We start from the raw sequence: 15,208 nt of genomic DNA, 5'->3' as shown, positions 1-15,208 counted from the left end.
TGCAGATTTTAACCTGAATGAGCTGGGCAGAGTAGAGTTGGGGTTTGCTTGCCTGGGGCAGAGTGGACCTGGTGGGGGGGGGCAACTGAGACCCTGGCAGCCTCTGCAAGAACACCCCTGATGGACACCCAGCATCCTCCTTGCAGCTCTGGGGCGGGGTGCCTGCATCCTACGGGCAAACTGTAGTCACCATCAGAAGTCTGATGTTTCGTTCTTCTAGTGTCAGTGTGATGAGATGAGGGAGAAAAGAGAGATGCACAGTGCACAAAATCCTGGAAAGAGAGGGGGTCCCCTGCCTCAGCCCGGTCTGTCCCTCCGAGAGCGCCCCCCCCCCCCCAGGAACTGGACAGCTGCTGTTCCTTTTTACTTGATTGGGAAGCGGCAGGCAGCTCAGCCTTCCTCTCTGCTTACAGATCCACATGAAGACCATGCCTGCGGCCATGTTCAGACTCCTCACAGGCCAGGAGACCCCGCTGTACATCTAGGTACACTCAGCCTCGCCATGGAGCAGGGACACCAGGCAGACCCACCTGGGCCCAGAGGAGCCAGAAGCCAGGACAAAGCCCTGAACCCTCATCCCATAGCCCAACCAAGAACTCTGGCTCCCCTGAAGGGTGTGTCCTCATCACCTAGTTTTCTGGTTTTGTTTTGGTTTTTGGTTTTGTTTTGGGTTTTGCCACACACACACACAAAAAAAGGTACGTCCTTAACCAAGGGAGAGTCAAGGGACAATCCTTTGTGAAACTTACCAGTCCTCCGCCACATTCTCATCGCGGCTGATGAAGGGTGCTCACAGGTAGTTCTGTGTGGTGTGCTGTGGTCTTCCTCCCTGAGGCTATGGGATGTGAATGTGGTGCCCGCCCCTGCGGCTGTGAAGGGAGCCCTCTGTGATACAGCTGCAGCCATCTCCTCCCTTTGGCTGGGACACTTGGGGTCCAGCCGAGTCCTAAAGGGCCCCTATGCTGGCGTGGCCTCCATCTGCACCGGAGCAGGGGCAAGCTGGCTCCTGGGACCCCGGAGGAGGCTTTGTGCCGCGTATGGGAACCTGTGATTGATTGTAAGTATTTACGCAGCAAGGGGATACTCCCGAGTTAAATAAAAAAAAAAAAAATGATGGTCACAATGCCAAAACTCCATGTTTATTTAGCAAATATTACTGTTTGGACTTTGACCTTGGCAAGCCATTCTTCAGACATTTAGGTTTTCCAGCGACCTGTGACCACAGCTGCTTCTCCTGTCCTTGCCTGTTCTGAGTCCCCTGAGACCCTGTGAATTTCCCTGGACATCCTCACGTGGACTCCTTCTCCACCACAAGGCTCCCTATTGGGGGGCAACATCCTGCCAGGAACAAAGGCAGAAGCATGGGAGACTTCCCTATTTAAAAAAAAAAAATACGTATACCCCGTAGTGACACACACACACACACACACACACACACACACACACACACACACTGTCCCCAACAAAGCAAGCCCACAGCAGAAACCCCCACCTCCTCCCTTTCTGAAGGGAACAATGAGAGCGCAAATTACTTGTCCAGTGAGGTGCTTGGCCATCCCGTGCGGAGCAGTGTCAGTGTGTGGAGCGGAGCCCGGCTGGCTCTGCTCATTAGCGATCAATGTGACCTGACATCATTTTGTCTGGCAGTCTCTTTTTTTTTGGCTCAGGCCTTGAAGAATACACTGTGACTTAAGAAGCCTTATTACACAGTAACTAAAGCTTTAGGATTACTGTACTCGAGGAGTAACCTGTGTGTTGCATGCAGCCGACCCTAGGAAGACTTCCTGCATATCGCTAAATAAACCTGAAGTCATGACAGAAAAGCACTTGGCGCGCCTCATTTGTCAGCTGAGCGGGCCCGGCGGGCCTCTCTTTCCAGTTGGGACAGTGGCTCTGCGAGTCTGCCTGTGGTCCTGTCACCCCTCCCTGGTCTGGAACCTTCGCAGCTCTCACCTAGGAAGTTTGAGGGCAGGTGCTAAAATCACCAGGTGTCACTGATGGTATCGGGTCACCCGGCCAGTTCCAGGGTCCCTACTTACCTGCTGCATGGACAAGACATGGCTAGAGATGTCTGCTGACTACATAAAGGAGCAAGTGGAGACAGGCTTCTCCAGATATTTCACCTCTGTGGTGTGAGCATGTGAGAGGAAGTCGGCCCTCACCCCTGGCATTTCTCCACACGTGTGATACATACATGTAGAATATTAACATCTGGGCTGCTTTGTGCTGCTCAGTGGCCACAGGGGGGGCTGTTGCCTGATGTGGGTGTTGAGTTGGGTAAAGGGGTAAACTTGGGATTTTTCTCAGGATGCTGGGGTGAGAGACTTTGGCAAGCCAGAGTCTCTGACCTGCCAGACAGAGCAGGTCCCACCGTCGTGAGCTGTTGGCCATGTGCTTTCATTGCCCATGATTCTGCAGGAACCTCCGGAGGGGCCTGAGCCATGTGCTCCCCTCCCTTCTGGCCATCAGGGCAGGTGAGAAACAGCCTTTCACTGTGAACTCTGGCTCCAAACAGGGCGGTGGAAAGACACAGCACCAGAAATGCAACACAAAGGTCTCCCCATTCCCCAAAGACAGAAGGCCCGAGAACAAAGAAAATGCTTCCCTGTGCTGACATTCGAAAACTGCTATCTAGATGGCTTGGTTCTTGCAGAATGAAAAGAACAGTCCCTGGGGTGAAAGCTACAGAACAAAGGAGCAGCACCTGCTGCCCGCCCAGCAGAATGCCCCTGTGTGTCCTGGACAAGCATGTACCCAGCTCCAGACAGATGCACTGAGATGAGATGAGGGTGCCACATCCACTAACTGTTACATAGTGGGTGTGGGGTGTGCATGTGTTTTCTTTCACCTGTGTGCAGGCACGTGTGACCATCTGTGCACATGTGGAATGTTGTCCTCTGTCACACCTAATCTTATCTTTGGAGACAGAGCCTTTTACGGAGCCTGGGGCTTGCTCTTTCAGCTAGGCTGGCCACCTGGCAAGCCCCTGGGATCTGCCGGTCTGCACATCCCAGCAGTAGCAGCGGGGCTACAGGATCACCTCCCTTCCTCCAAATCAGGTCGTCATGATTGTCCAATGAGCTCTTTACCCACCCAGCCCCTAGTACGCAAGTTCAGGACCTTAAAGGGAAGACGTCAGATTATACCACACGCCCAGGTTCTTTTGAATGTCAGGTACCACAGAGGGGCAGCTGTGGTTTGGACCTGTAGGCACAGGGGACTGTCTTTGCTCCTCAGTCCCTGGCACTGAGTTTTGGGTGGACAGTTGTGGTGGCCCACCAGATCCGGTCCCTCCAGGACCCTCTTAGTCCCAGTTAGACCTCAGTGACCAGAAATACTTTTTATTAAAACACTGATCATTATGAAAACACCTTGAGGTACATTAAATAAATACAAACTTTCAAGTTGTACAAACAGGTCTCTGGGGGCCTGAAAGCAATTTCCTATCAATTCTGCATCAGCCGCATCTGTGAGCTGCTCTAGCAGAAGGGGAGGAGAGAAGATCCGACATGAGCTTTCTGTCCCAGGGTCGGTTGCAAGCATTTCATTTTACCATGGCCTGCTTGAGACCTTTAGTCCTTGTGATGGGGCCTCCCACCCTGCCTTCCTCAAAGTAGAGTTGATACTCACAGTGGGTTCACATCAGCATCTTCCTGCCCCTAGGCAGACACTTGAAGGATGTCTTAGAGGGTACTGGCCATTGTTTTATTATTATTATTATTATTTATTGGTTTGTTTTGTTTTGTTTTCTGGTGGTGGTGATGGGGCAGGACCAGGCAAACCTGGAGTGAGAACATCTCCTCCCAAATGATCATGGTTGGACCCAGTTCAGACATCAGAAAAAAAAAAGAAAAGAAAGAAAGAAGAAAAGAAAAAAAATAATTAAAAAAAAAAAGAAGAGAAAAGAAAAGAAAAAGCTTCCAAGACAAATGTGCAAGCAATGTGGAGGATGACAGTTTTTGCCTTATGGAACCCACATATTGCCTGGGGTTCCTAGTATACTAGATCACCACTGAGGCAGCGCTAAGGGACCCAGAAGAGACAAGACAAATCACAAGAACATCATTTAGTGGCTGTAAGCCTGGAGCTGAGCGTTCCTAGTCCTCATGTGGGCTGCGTGGGGCCCTGCGAAGGTGAATGCAGATTGACCTGTCTTCTGACAGTCTTGTTCTGGGAAGCCAGGGGTTCTCACCCACCCAGGAGCATCAAGGTCTGTGGTTTCTGCGCCCATAAGATAAGCCTGTTAGGGGAGCCATCTCATAACCTAGCCTGAATGGTTTGCGCATGTCCCTTTCTTGAGATTGCCTAGGACTCAGGGCTTCCAGGAAGCGGTGGCCTGCAACTGAGGGACAGTGCAGGTTGAGACGAGAGTGCTGCATGGCAGACGAGGGCCTGCTGTAGAGAGGCAGCGGGAAGGCCAGAGTCCTGCACGGTGTCCAGAAACCGTTCACCCTGGATGCATCATGAAGATACCCTGGAGCTTGGGTCAGCTGGGTGGGGTGGGGCCCGGCCTCTCTTGGATCTCAGCTTGATCGGGGAGCCACAAGTGTTTAAGCGCCCTGTGGCATGGACCCTTCAATCAGGAGACACCCTGCAGCTGCCTGACCTCACCTCACCTCACCTCACCTCATTTTTGAGGTGATAAAAATGCCTCGCGGCCAGGCTATGGAAGTTTTTCAAACTGATAGGTTCAGGGGAGGCCATTCTACCTGTAAGGGATTTGACAAAATCCTCACTTGAGGAAAACGAGAGGATTCTATAGTCTGGATAAAGTGCTTGGAAACTCATCTCAATTACGTCTCCCGCGGAAAAGGCAAGGTTGCCATCATGTGCCTGATTTATGTTTTCTGGCTCCATAACAGTAGGAAGGCCACAACTTACGGCAATGGTCAAGTCATCAGAGCATGGAAAGCCGACCACCATTGGGTGTCTCCCAAGCCATATGGGGGCTGAAGCCCCCCCTAGCTTCCAAACACATGAAGGTCCTCAGTATATTGGTTACAGGGAATTGGGGGGCTGGGACATGGGAGTAGAAGCTGAAGGCCAGGCAGAGTGGAGAGAAGGGTTTCTTAAGCCTACCAGCTGGACACTGAATAATGGTGGTCACAGTCTGGTCCACCCTGACACTTTCCGTAGACATAGGGCCTCGGTGCTGATATCGAGGCTCACAGGCCAATTGGGGTACAGTGATCTCACGTGCTTGGAGCTGCTGCTTTTGGATGAACCAGATATGGGTGTTCCCATTTTTCCAGGAAGTTCTTGCAGGCAGTGTTGGTCTGGACCCATTGCTGAGACATGGTTAGTGTTGATGGTGCCAGAAAATGAGGTCTGAAAAGCCAAGAAAGTCTGGGGGTGGTCATCTTTCCCAAAGTCACCTGGCTATGCCCAAGCTGGTTTTGCTCTGCTTCTGTATTCTCCCAGAAATAAGGGACTGACCATCTACCTCCTTCAACACAGGTGGGTCTGCTGCCACCTGAATGGAGGAGGAGAACTCTGGCTCACAAAGGCATGCCGTAGCCAAAGGTGCACTTGTAGCAGAGATAAATGCATCTTAGCCCGCATTGTGACCTACCTAAGTCGGTTGGGTGAGGTCAGATACCAGGGGAGCCCTCTGACGGATGCAGATTGCTAAGACACAAGTGACAATTCTTTGCTGTGGTTAAAGAATGGGAGGCCATGGGGGAGGGGCACAGGGAAGGACGTGGGGGTAGCAGCTCACAGTCAGAGGCCTAGTGGGGAGGTCCAGGACACAAGGAGGCGAGGCGGGCATTTCAAGCCTTCACGACACCTGCTCGCTGTCCAAGCGTGCCTAGGAAGAGTTTTTAATGGTAGATTTATTTGCATGATAGCCCAGTGATCAAAAAATGTGGGTCCAGGCTGTGCTAACATTGCCTATTTCCTTTGAAAGGAAGTGATGGGTCTGGATTTTTTTTTAAAGGTTTCACTGCAGAGTGATACCAGTCACGTGGCAGATGGCTCCGTGGCGGCTGCCACCTTCTGCTCACGTAACACTGAACTGAACTGGGCCCAGAAGACAACCTTGTGTCAAAGGCCTTGATTTGGAACAGATACAGTGTCCTTATGTTCCACAAGTGTCACCTGTCCCTGGATAGGGATTCCGGTCACATTCTTCAGTTCAAGGTGCTATCCCCCCTGACGCAAGCGGAGCTTGCTGAGTTAGTGGGACAGGGGGCAAAAAGTCCCTGGGAAGACAACCGATGGAGAAAATATAACAGTTCCCTGCCCGGGCCACCAGAGAGCCTCGCCTGGGAATTCTGGTTGCTCTCTGCCCTGCAGGCCAAAGGCCTCTCTCTGTCAAGCACGGTGGCATCATGCAGGACTGGACTTGCAGGCACTGGGTCCATCAGTGTCTACATCCAGGTCTGTAGCTGCTTCATAGCTGGTCCAGGACGCCAGCACCAAAGATGGCCTCCTCCACCCTGGGCTCCTCCGAGGTGACCGCTGACCGGACGGTGCTCACCACGTGTCGCACCTCTGAAGGGAGGGTACAGTGTGAGTGTTCCAAGAACTTAGCCACCAAGACCCTGGTGTCTGTGTAGCCCTTGCTCTCCACTAAGGAGTGCGGCCGTTCTTTGGAGACGGTCTGTAAGCTCTCTGGCTTGGTCCCTTGGTCTGTTTTCCAGGTATCTTGGTTGCCAGCAGACGAGAGCTGGTGCTGACCGGCAGCCGTGGCTGGGCGTGATGCGGAGACTGAAAATCAAAGTGAAAGAGGAAGTCTGAAAACAGCTGTGAGCCAAACGAAACCAAAGTTCTAGAAAGATAAAATGAGCAAGAGTACGCTGTGAGCTCTGTTTCAGAGAAGGCGCCCGAGTGTGACCCACTTCCTGTCAGCATGGGGTGGGGGGAGTCGGGGTTAACCTCTCAGGATTGAGATGGGGAGTGAACGGAGGGGTGGGCCCGAGAGAAGGGCTGCTGAGGGGATGCTGAGCTCTCCCCAGCCTTCTCCAGCTCCAGGACTTTTGTCCTTTGTGGTCTGATGGCCTGCTGGGGCCGAGGAGGAACAGCCAGACAGGTTTAACACTAGAGCTGGGGTGGGAGAGAGGTAGTGAGATTCCTTCTCCGTGTTAGCATAGACAGCAGCCTCTATCCAGGGCCTTCTTCCAGTGTCCTCTAGGCTGGGTCTGGAGAAATGACTCTGGCTCCTATTCGATGTCATAACCATCACTCCACCTCAAAATCAGGACACACACTGCTTAGATGGCACCTCCAAGAGCTAGGCATCTGTGGGTAGTGAGATACGGTCCACTGACCGAGGACCACATTGAGAATCAGCTTGCCTAATATGTCACCTAAAATAGACATTCTGGGTGGTCTGCGCCAGGGTCCTGGGGGTACTAGCAAAGTAAAGAAATACAGGATGATGTATAAATCTCTTCGGCAGAGCTAATGACTCCCTAAAATAAGCAAAATAAGGCAAAGCCGGGTGGCAATGGCCCCAGCCTTAGCACTCTGAGGCTGAGACAGGAGATTGAGGTCAGTCTGGGCTACCCAATGAGACGCTGTCTCAAAACAAAACTAAATGTAAGAAAACAAGTTAAGCATATGTGTTCTGCGTTCTGTTAGTTACAGGCTTTGATAGAATCACCTTGAGACAGACACTCACGGTCTGGGGCAACAGCTAGAGAAGCTGGATGCAGGGGCCGCGAAGGACCCCTCGTCATGACTCAGCCCTTCACAGTAGGTGGATGCCAAAACGTTTGAGGGGTGCCTCACTTCTCTCCAGAGCATCCCAGGGCAGTCCTGTCTGCACCTCAACCAAAAGAACACCCAGTCCCCACGGGAAGGGGCAGGAAGGATCACTGGTAAAATTCACCAGCTGCCTAGGGCTGAGCAGTTTGATAGATGGTGGATGAGCAGGCACGTGGATAAAAGGAAGTCACCTTGTAGTTCTCTCCCAGGTTCAGGTCCCACAGGAGCCCAGCAGGTGCCTGGGAATGCCCTCCGATCCCAGGGCTCTCCAGGGGAGCAGAAGGTGCATGCCTTCAACTTGGGGAGCAATGGCAGTCTCATCTCCCGAGAGGAGACTGAAGTCGCAGGCTGCTTGCTGCGTGGACCTCAGGAAGGAAAGGTGGCCACCTCTCCCTTCCCCCATCCTGGTGGCTGCTTGTCACACACAGACCATGAATTCCAACAAGAGGGATAGGCCAAAGAAAGCTATCAGAGGCCCAGAGAAAGGACCTAATCCTTGGGAGCTTTCTCATGTGAGACCCCTCTGAAAGCTCCGTGACAGGGAGTGGACACCGAAACCCCTGTGTTGCCCTTGGGGGTGGCATGAACAGGAGCTCTGGGGCTGCAAGTTAAGGAGCAAAGAGAGCATTCCAGGTTTGAGCTGACCTTTCTCCATGGAGGTGCAAGTGGTGGGGGAATGTAGCACCCAGATGTTATAAGCACAAAATTTGATGTTTCTACCAGGAAGACGTTCCCAGATAGCTGGCTTCTGTCACTTTTTTGGTTCCTTGCAAAGGCGGCTCTTCCTTGGCATGGCCAGACTCTAGGCTGCCTGGTGTTCAGCTACACAGGGGCATGGAAGTGAGGCTGGTGTGGGCATCCCCATGCCTTCTGTAGAGTCCTTAAAAATGCACATCAGAGGAAGTTTGTGCTGCGATGCAGTCAAAGGCCACTAGGAAGTCCTCACTGGCAGAAATTACTCCCCTATAACCAAGGTTGTGTCCATCCTCCAGACTCAAGGACATGAGAAAGACTCCCAAGGAAGCTGGTGTGGCATATGCTTCCTGGGCAGCTGGCCACAGGAATCCCGTAGTACTAGACAGTGCCCATGTGGAATAAAAACAGCTCATGGTAACTAAGGGCACTGGTAAGTGCTGCCTGTAGTGGTCTGGGTAGGTGTGACCCCATAGACTTGTGTGTTTGAATGCCTGGCCCATAGGGAGTGACATTATTAGAAGATGTGTCCTTGTTGAAGGAAGTGTGTCACTGTGGGAGGTGGGCTCTGAGGTCTCATATGCTCAAGCTATGCCCAGTGTGGCACACAGTCTCCTTTGGCTGCCTGTGGATCAAGATGTAGAACTCTGAGTTCCTTCACCAGCACTATGATGATAATGGAGTAAGCCTCTGAAACTGTAAGCCAGTTCCAATGCTTCTCTTCCTTCAGAAGAATTGCCATGGTCATGGTGTCTCATCACAGCAATAGAAACCCTGAGACACTCCCTGAACACACCAGGGACAGAGGACATACCACCTACACAGTCTTTATCCGTGTTCACCAGTTGGAGCATCCATGCAGTTCGGTGCTGATGCTCAGGTCAGAGCTGCTGGCCACCTAAAGGGATCTCATTACCCTAAACTCTTAAATCCTTCCTCCCTTGCCAGAATGATGTCTCCCTGGCAACACAGCAAGGACCTAAGGCTCCCTTCCCCTCCACCCCAACTCAGGGCCTTCAAGTGTGCAGATGACACTTTCCCGGATCCAATCTGGGCCTCGATTGTCAAAGGTCACTTGTTCTATGAGTTGGGTACACCCTGAGAATACACGTGAGCCATACCTGCTTCACTGAATGCGCGGGAGGTGGGGTCGCTGGCGGAACGGGCCACACGCCCTGGGCTTGGCTGTGCCTGTGTGTTCAAGCTTGTTGCTTCTGGAGACATGTGGTGAGAGACTGGAGTAGGTAGAAGGGGTGGTGGGGTGTCCAGAGTGCCCTCAGGGGAGGGGTGGCTTGGACCCAGTGAGGTGGCACCCTCTGATGTTGGGAGACTTGTGCTACTAGCAGGCACTGCAAGAAAACAGGCTATTAGGGTAAGTGGTTACAAATTCTGAAGGCAGAATCAGCCAGCTACCTGCCCTCCAGACCCTACCTATATAAACTCCACAGTTAGAAGCGGGCCAACACTGAGGCAGGTTACCAAACCAGTACCTGACGTGCAGTCCCTAGATCAGATGTGTGAGACAAACATAGCCCACGTGATGCTTGTCTTGATTCCCAGAGTCGGCCCTGGGCAGCACCATCAACCTTACCTGGGAACCAGCAGAAATGAACCCACTGGGGGTGTAGGTCAGCGGCAGGCTCTGCTTTGGCACACAGAGATGTGGGGAAAGGATCCGGGGGAGCCTGGTCACTCAAGCTCCAGCTGGACTCAGTGGAGCTCTAAGTTGTGAGCATCACCACTGTGAGCATCACCACTGTGGACCAGTGAAGCTGACCACGTCTGTGCTTCCTTCCCACTCAGAGGCCAGAAGCCCATGGGTTGCACCAGGGGCTGTTTCACGCATGATCACGAAACCCCAGTGGATTGACACTTCCTCCACTCGCCTGGAATTACTGGCTCTGTCCAGAGGCAGACGTTGCAAGGCGATGACCTGCCTGAGGGAACCTGCGCCATCACAGCAGCCCAAATTCCATCAGTGGTGGGATGCTTCCAGCTCTGTTCCTTCCTTCTCACCCACGGGGCCCATTCAGTGCCCCATGCTCCCCCTGTGTCTGTGAGCTTTCCCCAGACCGGACTTCAGAGACACCTACCACTCAGTACCCACTACAGACTCTTGAACCGGCCTGTGGAACATTCTAAAACATTCTTGCCTAACCACCCCCGCCCCCACAGAAACAGTTGGTGACAAGTAGCAGCCCATTTGCAAAACAGAAATGGTACCAATACATCACATATAAACAAATACCCGAATCTTCAGGAAGATTAACCCTTCTTTTTGGAGGGCATCAACTCGGGAGAAGGAAATCCCTAACAGGATGGCTGTTATGGATTCATATACCCTCTGCGGTTTGGAGCAGAGAATTCATGGGCAGGATGGAAACCGCAAAGGGAAGGAACTAAAACTGACAGTAAAAAGCTGTGCGTTTTGGCCCATGGAATCAGCTAAGCAGCGCTCATGGGGGTCCACAGAGACCGTACAGGTCTGTGCAAGGTCCCGGACTTGTATGTTATGGTTGTCTTCTTGGTGTTTTGACAGGACTCCTGGCAGTGGGAGTGGGGGGTATCTCTCATTCTTCCCTGCTTTGAGGACCCTTTTCCCCTTACTGGGCTGTGATGCCCAGCCTTGATGTGAGGGTTTGTGCCTGGTCTTATAGTATCTTTCATGCCTTACTAGGTTGATGTCCCTGGGGGGGTCTGCTCTTTTCTGGGAGGAGACAGTGGAGGGGAGGTAGGTCTGGGAAGGGGGGGAGGCTGGAAGGAGTGGAGGGAGGGGAAGTTACAGTTGGGGTATGCTGTATGAGAGAAGAATAAATCATTTTTTTTTAAAGTTTTGTGCTTGCATAGGGAACATGGTGCCACCAAAGCGGAAGCAAAGCAGGGGACGAGTCCGCGCCATGAGTAGGAAGGTCTTGCAAGGCCTCACACATTTCCTCATGATTTGATTTAATAAGCACTTCTTCTCAAGAATCTACTCCCAAAATATCTTCCAAGAAAGAAAACACTTCAAATGAAAGATGGAAATCAAATCCAGACACACACATGGACGACAGACTTGTGAAAGTTGCTCAAACCCAAGGCTGGGCACGTTTATGCCCTTGGAGGGCAAGAGGACCCCTCAGGAGGGACGGCACCCTGCTCTCACTGGTGGGTGTAACTTTCCTATAATGCAATTTGGCTGCTCTATTAACACTTAAAATACATGCTCCCTTGGACTCCTCAATTGTTCCCAGGAGTTTATTACCAGACATAATTTGACAACTACTCAGAGATGAAGAGATTGTTTAAAAAAAAAAGAAGCAATAATTGATCATATCAGAAAACTTCAAAGACAGAAAAGACATTTTTTTAACCCCAGCCAACCTCTGCTAGTTACTCCCCAGAGAACTACATAGTAGTGTGCCAGGATCATCTGAGACAAGCTGAGCTGTGTGGTGCAGGCCTAAACAGTGGTGTGTCAAGATCATCTCAGATAAGCTGAGCTGGTTGGTGCAGTGGTGTACCACGATCATCTCAGATAAGCTGAGCAGTGTGGTAAAGACCTACACAGCAGTGTGCCAGGATCACCTCTGGTAAATTAAGCTGTGTGGTGTAGGCTTGTCATCTCTGCTACATAAGAGGCTTAAGACAGGAATATTGTGTTCAAGGCCTGTCTGCACTACATACAGAGTATTTCTCTAGCTTATCCTAGGCAACTTAGCGAAAACCTGTCTTAACATAAGAAGTAAAGAGAGCACTGAGGATGGAGATCATTGTAGAATGCTTGCCTAGAATGTGCAAGGCCCTGCATCAAATACTAGTATGGCTCCCAAATATAAATATACATATACGTGCAAACATACATATATACATACATTACATACATACACACATACACTAGTATCAAATACTAGTACTGCTCCCAAATATATAAGCATCATATAATATACATTATATTAATTAGCATCAAATACTAGTACTGCTCATATACAAATGCATAGACATAAAATACATAGATACATATGCACACACTAGCATTAAATACTTGTACTGCTCATACACACACACACACACACACACACACACACACACAACCCTTTGGGAAGGATTTAAGTATATATTTATTTTATCTTTTTGGAAAAGATTTAAGTCTTGGGGGCGGGCCTCTGCATTTGAACGCAGTACCTGCAGAGGCTAGAGGCATCAGATCTCCCTGGAGCTGGAAGGGTGGTTTTGTGCTGCAGGATGTGGATGCTGGGATCTGAGCATGGGTCCTCTGAAAAAGCAGCACGTGCCCTTAACTGCTTAGCCATCTCTCCAGCCCAACACCAAAATCCATATTTTAAATAGCTTCGATTCATGCTGCCTCTCTTCTTGATTCAGTTTTCTTACCGTCGGTGCTAACACAATCAACTCATAGATAGGCAAGTGTGACTTCACTCTGAATATATATTTAATTACTGGAAACACAAAATCACAGTAGATACTGAAAAAGCTCCCAGCCCAAGACTAGTGACTGTTTTTTCTTGCTGTCACCAGGGTAACCCTGCATGCCTCTTTTTATGACAGTTAGGATCCTAATGGACTTCCGATTTTTCATCCAAAAAACCCACACCAGTTTTCTTAATTAATGTAGAATAATGCACTTTGCATGTGCCACGTGTTTTTTTTTGTTTGTTTGTTTGTTTTGACTCTCATTAACGAACTTCACTGTGGCCCCAGGTTTTCACTATTTTGAAGAATGAAAACACCTTCACTTTTAGGGTGACTTTCCTTATGTTAGACCCTAGGGCACTTCCAGAAGTGGAGAGTACTCTGGCTAGCAATATAAACATGGCTTGTAGATAAAGAGCCCTAACGTGATGGGCTGGTTTATAACAAGCCAGCTAAAAATCGGAGTTGTAGCTCCCCTGAGGTCTTGCCAATGTCCAAACCTCATCGCTACATTACTCATGATAGTTTAAAACCAACTAGAATCTGTGAAGAGTCATAAAACTAAAGGGCAAGTTCAGCATGGTAACAAGGGACAAGATCAACGGAAGAGTGAATCACATCTCTATCATGTGGTCTGTCACACTCAATGACTATGGGACTAGAAATCCCAAATGCAATACTGTTCCTGAGTGAAGGGAATGAAATCCTGAGGCATGGAACTGACCTTCTATGTGCATGAGTTCTGCATTTGTCCACTCAACCAACAGTGCTTTTAAAAACTTTTGTATCTATGCTAAATGTTGTAGTTTGAATGTAATTGGTTCCCATGATCTCATAGGGAGTGGCACTAGTAGGAGGTGTGGCTTGTTGGAGTGGGTGTGACTTGTTGGAGGAAGTGTGTCACTGTGTGTGTGTGGGGGGGTAGACTTTGATGTTTCCTGTGCTCAGGATACTGCCCGGTGTCTCAGTGTACTTCCTGTTGCCCGCAAGGTGTAGAACTCAGCTACACCATGTCTGTCTGCACACGGCCATGCTCCCTGCCATGATGATAATAGATCAGATCTCTTAACTGAAAGCCACGACCTCAATTAAATGTTTTCCTTTGGAAGAGTTGCTGTGGTCTTGGTGCCTCTTCATAGCAATATAAACCCTAACAAAGGTATCAGGGACTAGGGTATTGCTGTGATGGGCCTGGCCATGTTTTTGTTTGGAGTAGCATGGACTTTGGGAGTTTGGGTTAGGAAAGCAGTGGAATGTTGTAAGCACTGCTTAATGAGCCGTCCTAGTAGGAGCATGGAAGACAGTGGTGCTGAGTGGGACTTGATGAACTGTGGGGCCTGGCTCAAGAGGTTTCAGAGGAGGAGAGTGTTGGTATGTGGCCTAGAGATTGGTCTTGTGATATTTTGGTGAAGAAAGTAGCTAAAGTAAAGAGTTTAGATTCATTCCATTGCCAGAGGAAATCTCAAAACAGCCCAGTATTGTCTGTTTTGTGGTTACTAGTGATAGTTCTAATGAAGATTCATAATGAAATGGAGCAAGCTGAGGAAGGGAAAATACTTCTGGAGGAAAAAGAGCACTAGGAAGTGGGATGGAGCTAAATTCTGTGTTCAAGGAGATGAGGAGATTAAGGAATGAAATAATGGGAGTATTGACCTCAGGGCAAGATCCCACCCAGCTAAATTTCCAACTTGTGAAAAGGAATTAAAGAAAACTTTAGAACTGGCTGTGGTGGTGCACACTTCCCAGCACTGGGAAGGCAGAGGCTGACGGATCTACGAGTTTGAGGTCAGCCTGGTCTACAGATCCAGTTTCAGGACAGCCTAGGTAGTGAAGGAAGGTCAAAGACAGAAGGTTGGTGAAGATATAATTGAAGGAGGCAGCCATATTCTGGCCCCAGCAAGCAGCAGAACTTGGCAACTTTGGTCACATGATTCTGGCTTTAGAGTTAAAGGTAGAAGAAATGGGTTATGGAATTTACCTCCATGCCTAAGGAAAGCTGCTGAGGTCAGACATGTGGCAAGGGCCTAGAGAGACCATTGTATGAAGCTGTAAAATTGAAGCCCGGATTGCCTTGGAGACCCCAAGATGTTAGAGATGCCAGAACCTTGGGATACCTGCCAAAAGAGCTGCTGACAGGGAGTGGAACCAGCCCAAGAGAAAGAAATGTGTTGCGATCAACAAAGCTGAATGGAGTTGGAGATCTGGAGAGCACTCTGACATGTAGATACAGAGTCTGGAGTTTTTCCATCTGGCTTTTGGTCTTTTCTTTAGTATTTTTCTCACTATGTTTTCTTTCCTGCGTTTTGGAACTGTAATGTATATCCTGAGCCATTATAGGTTGGAAGTATGTGATCTGCTTTTTGATTTTGATTTTCATAGGTTTTCATAGATT

General features: G+C 49.9%; 2 protein-coding genes across 8 annotated transcripts in view; one reads left to right on the top strand and one right to left on the bottom strand.

The window, feature by feature from the left end:
• Window positions 1-1,823, top strand: part of Apba2 (amyloid beta precursor protein binding family A member 2) — a 223,930-nt gene extending 222,107 nt beyond the window's left edge. For all 7 annotated transcript variants that reach the window (XM_087901553.1, XM_087901551.1, XM_087901556.1 and 4 more), the window contains one exon: window positions 414-1,823. In XM_087901553.1, coding sequence (XP_087757679.1) covers window positions 414-485 — 72 coding nt within the window. In that variant the 3' untranslated portion in view covers window positions 486-1,823. The remainder of the gene's footprint in view (window positions 1-413) is intronic.
• Window positions 1,824-3,325: 1,502 nt separating this feature from the next.
• Entrep2 (endosomal transmembrane epsin interactor 2) overlaps window positions 3,326-15,208 on the bottom strand; it is a 409,195-nt gene continuing 397,312 nt past the window's right edge. Inside the window, exons 9-10 of the mRNA XM_085682675.2 lie at window positions 9,525-9,752; window positions 3,326-6,711 (exon numbers count right to left, since the gene is read on the bottom strand). Coding sequence (XP_085538801.2) covers window positions 6,395-6,711; window positions 9,525-9,752 — 545 coding nt within the window. The 3' untranslated portion in view covers window positions 3,326-6,394. The remainder of the gene's footprint in view (window positions 6,712-9,524; window positions 9,753-15,208) is intronic.

The sequence above is a fragment of the Myodes glareolus genome, chromosome 24, assembly GCF_982192425.1.
Source record: "Myodes glareolus chromosome 24, mMyoGla1.1, whole genome shotgun sequence".
NCBI lineage: Eukaryota > Metazoa > Chordata > Mammalia > Rodentia > Cricetidae > Myodes > Myodes glareolus.
Note: the sequence above shows the minus strand (reverse complement) of the source record. Positions and strands in the feature narration are given on the sequence as shown.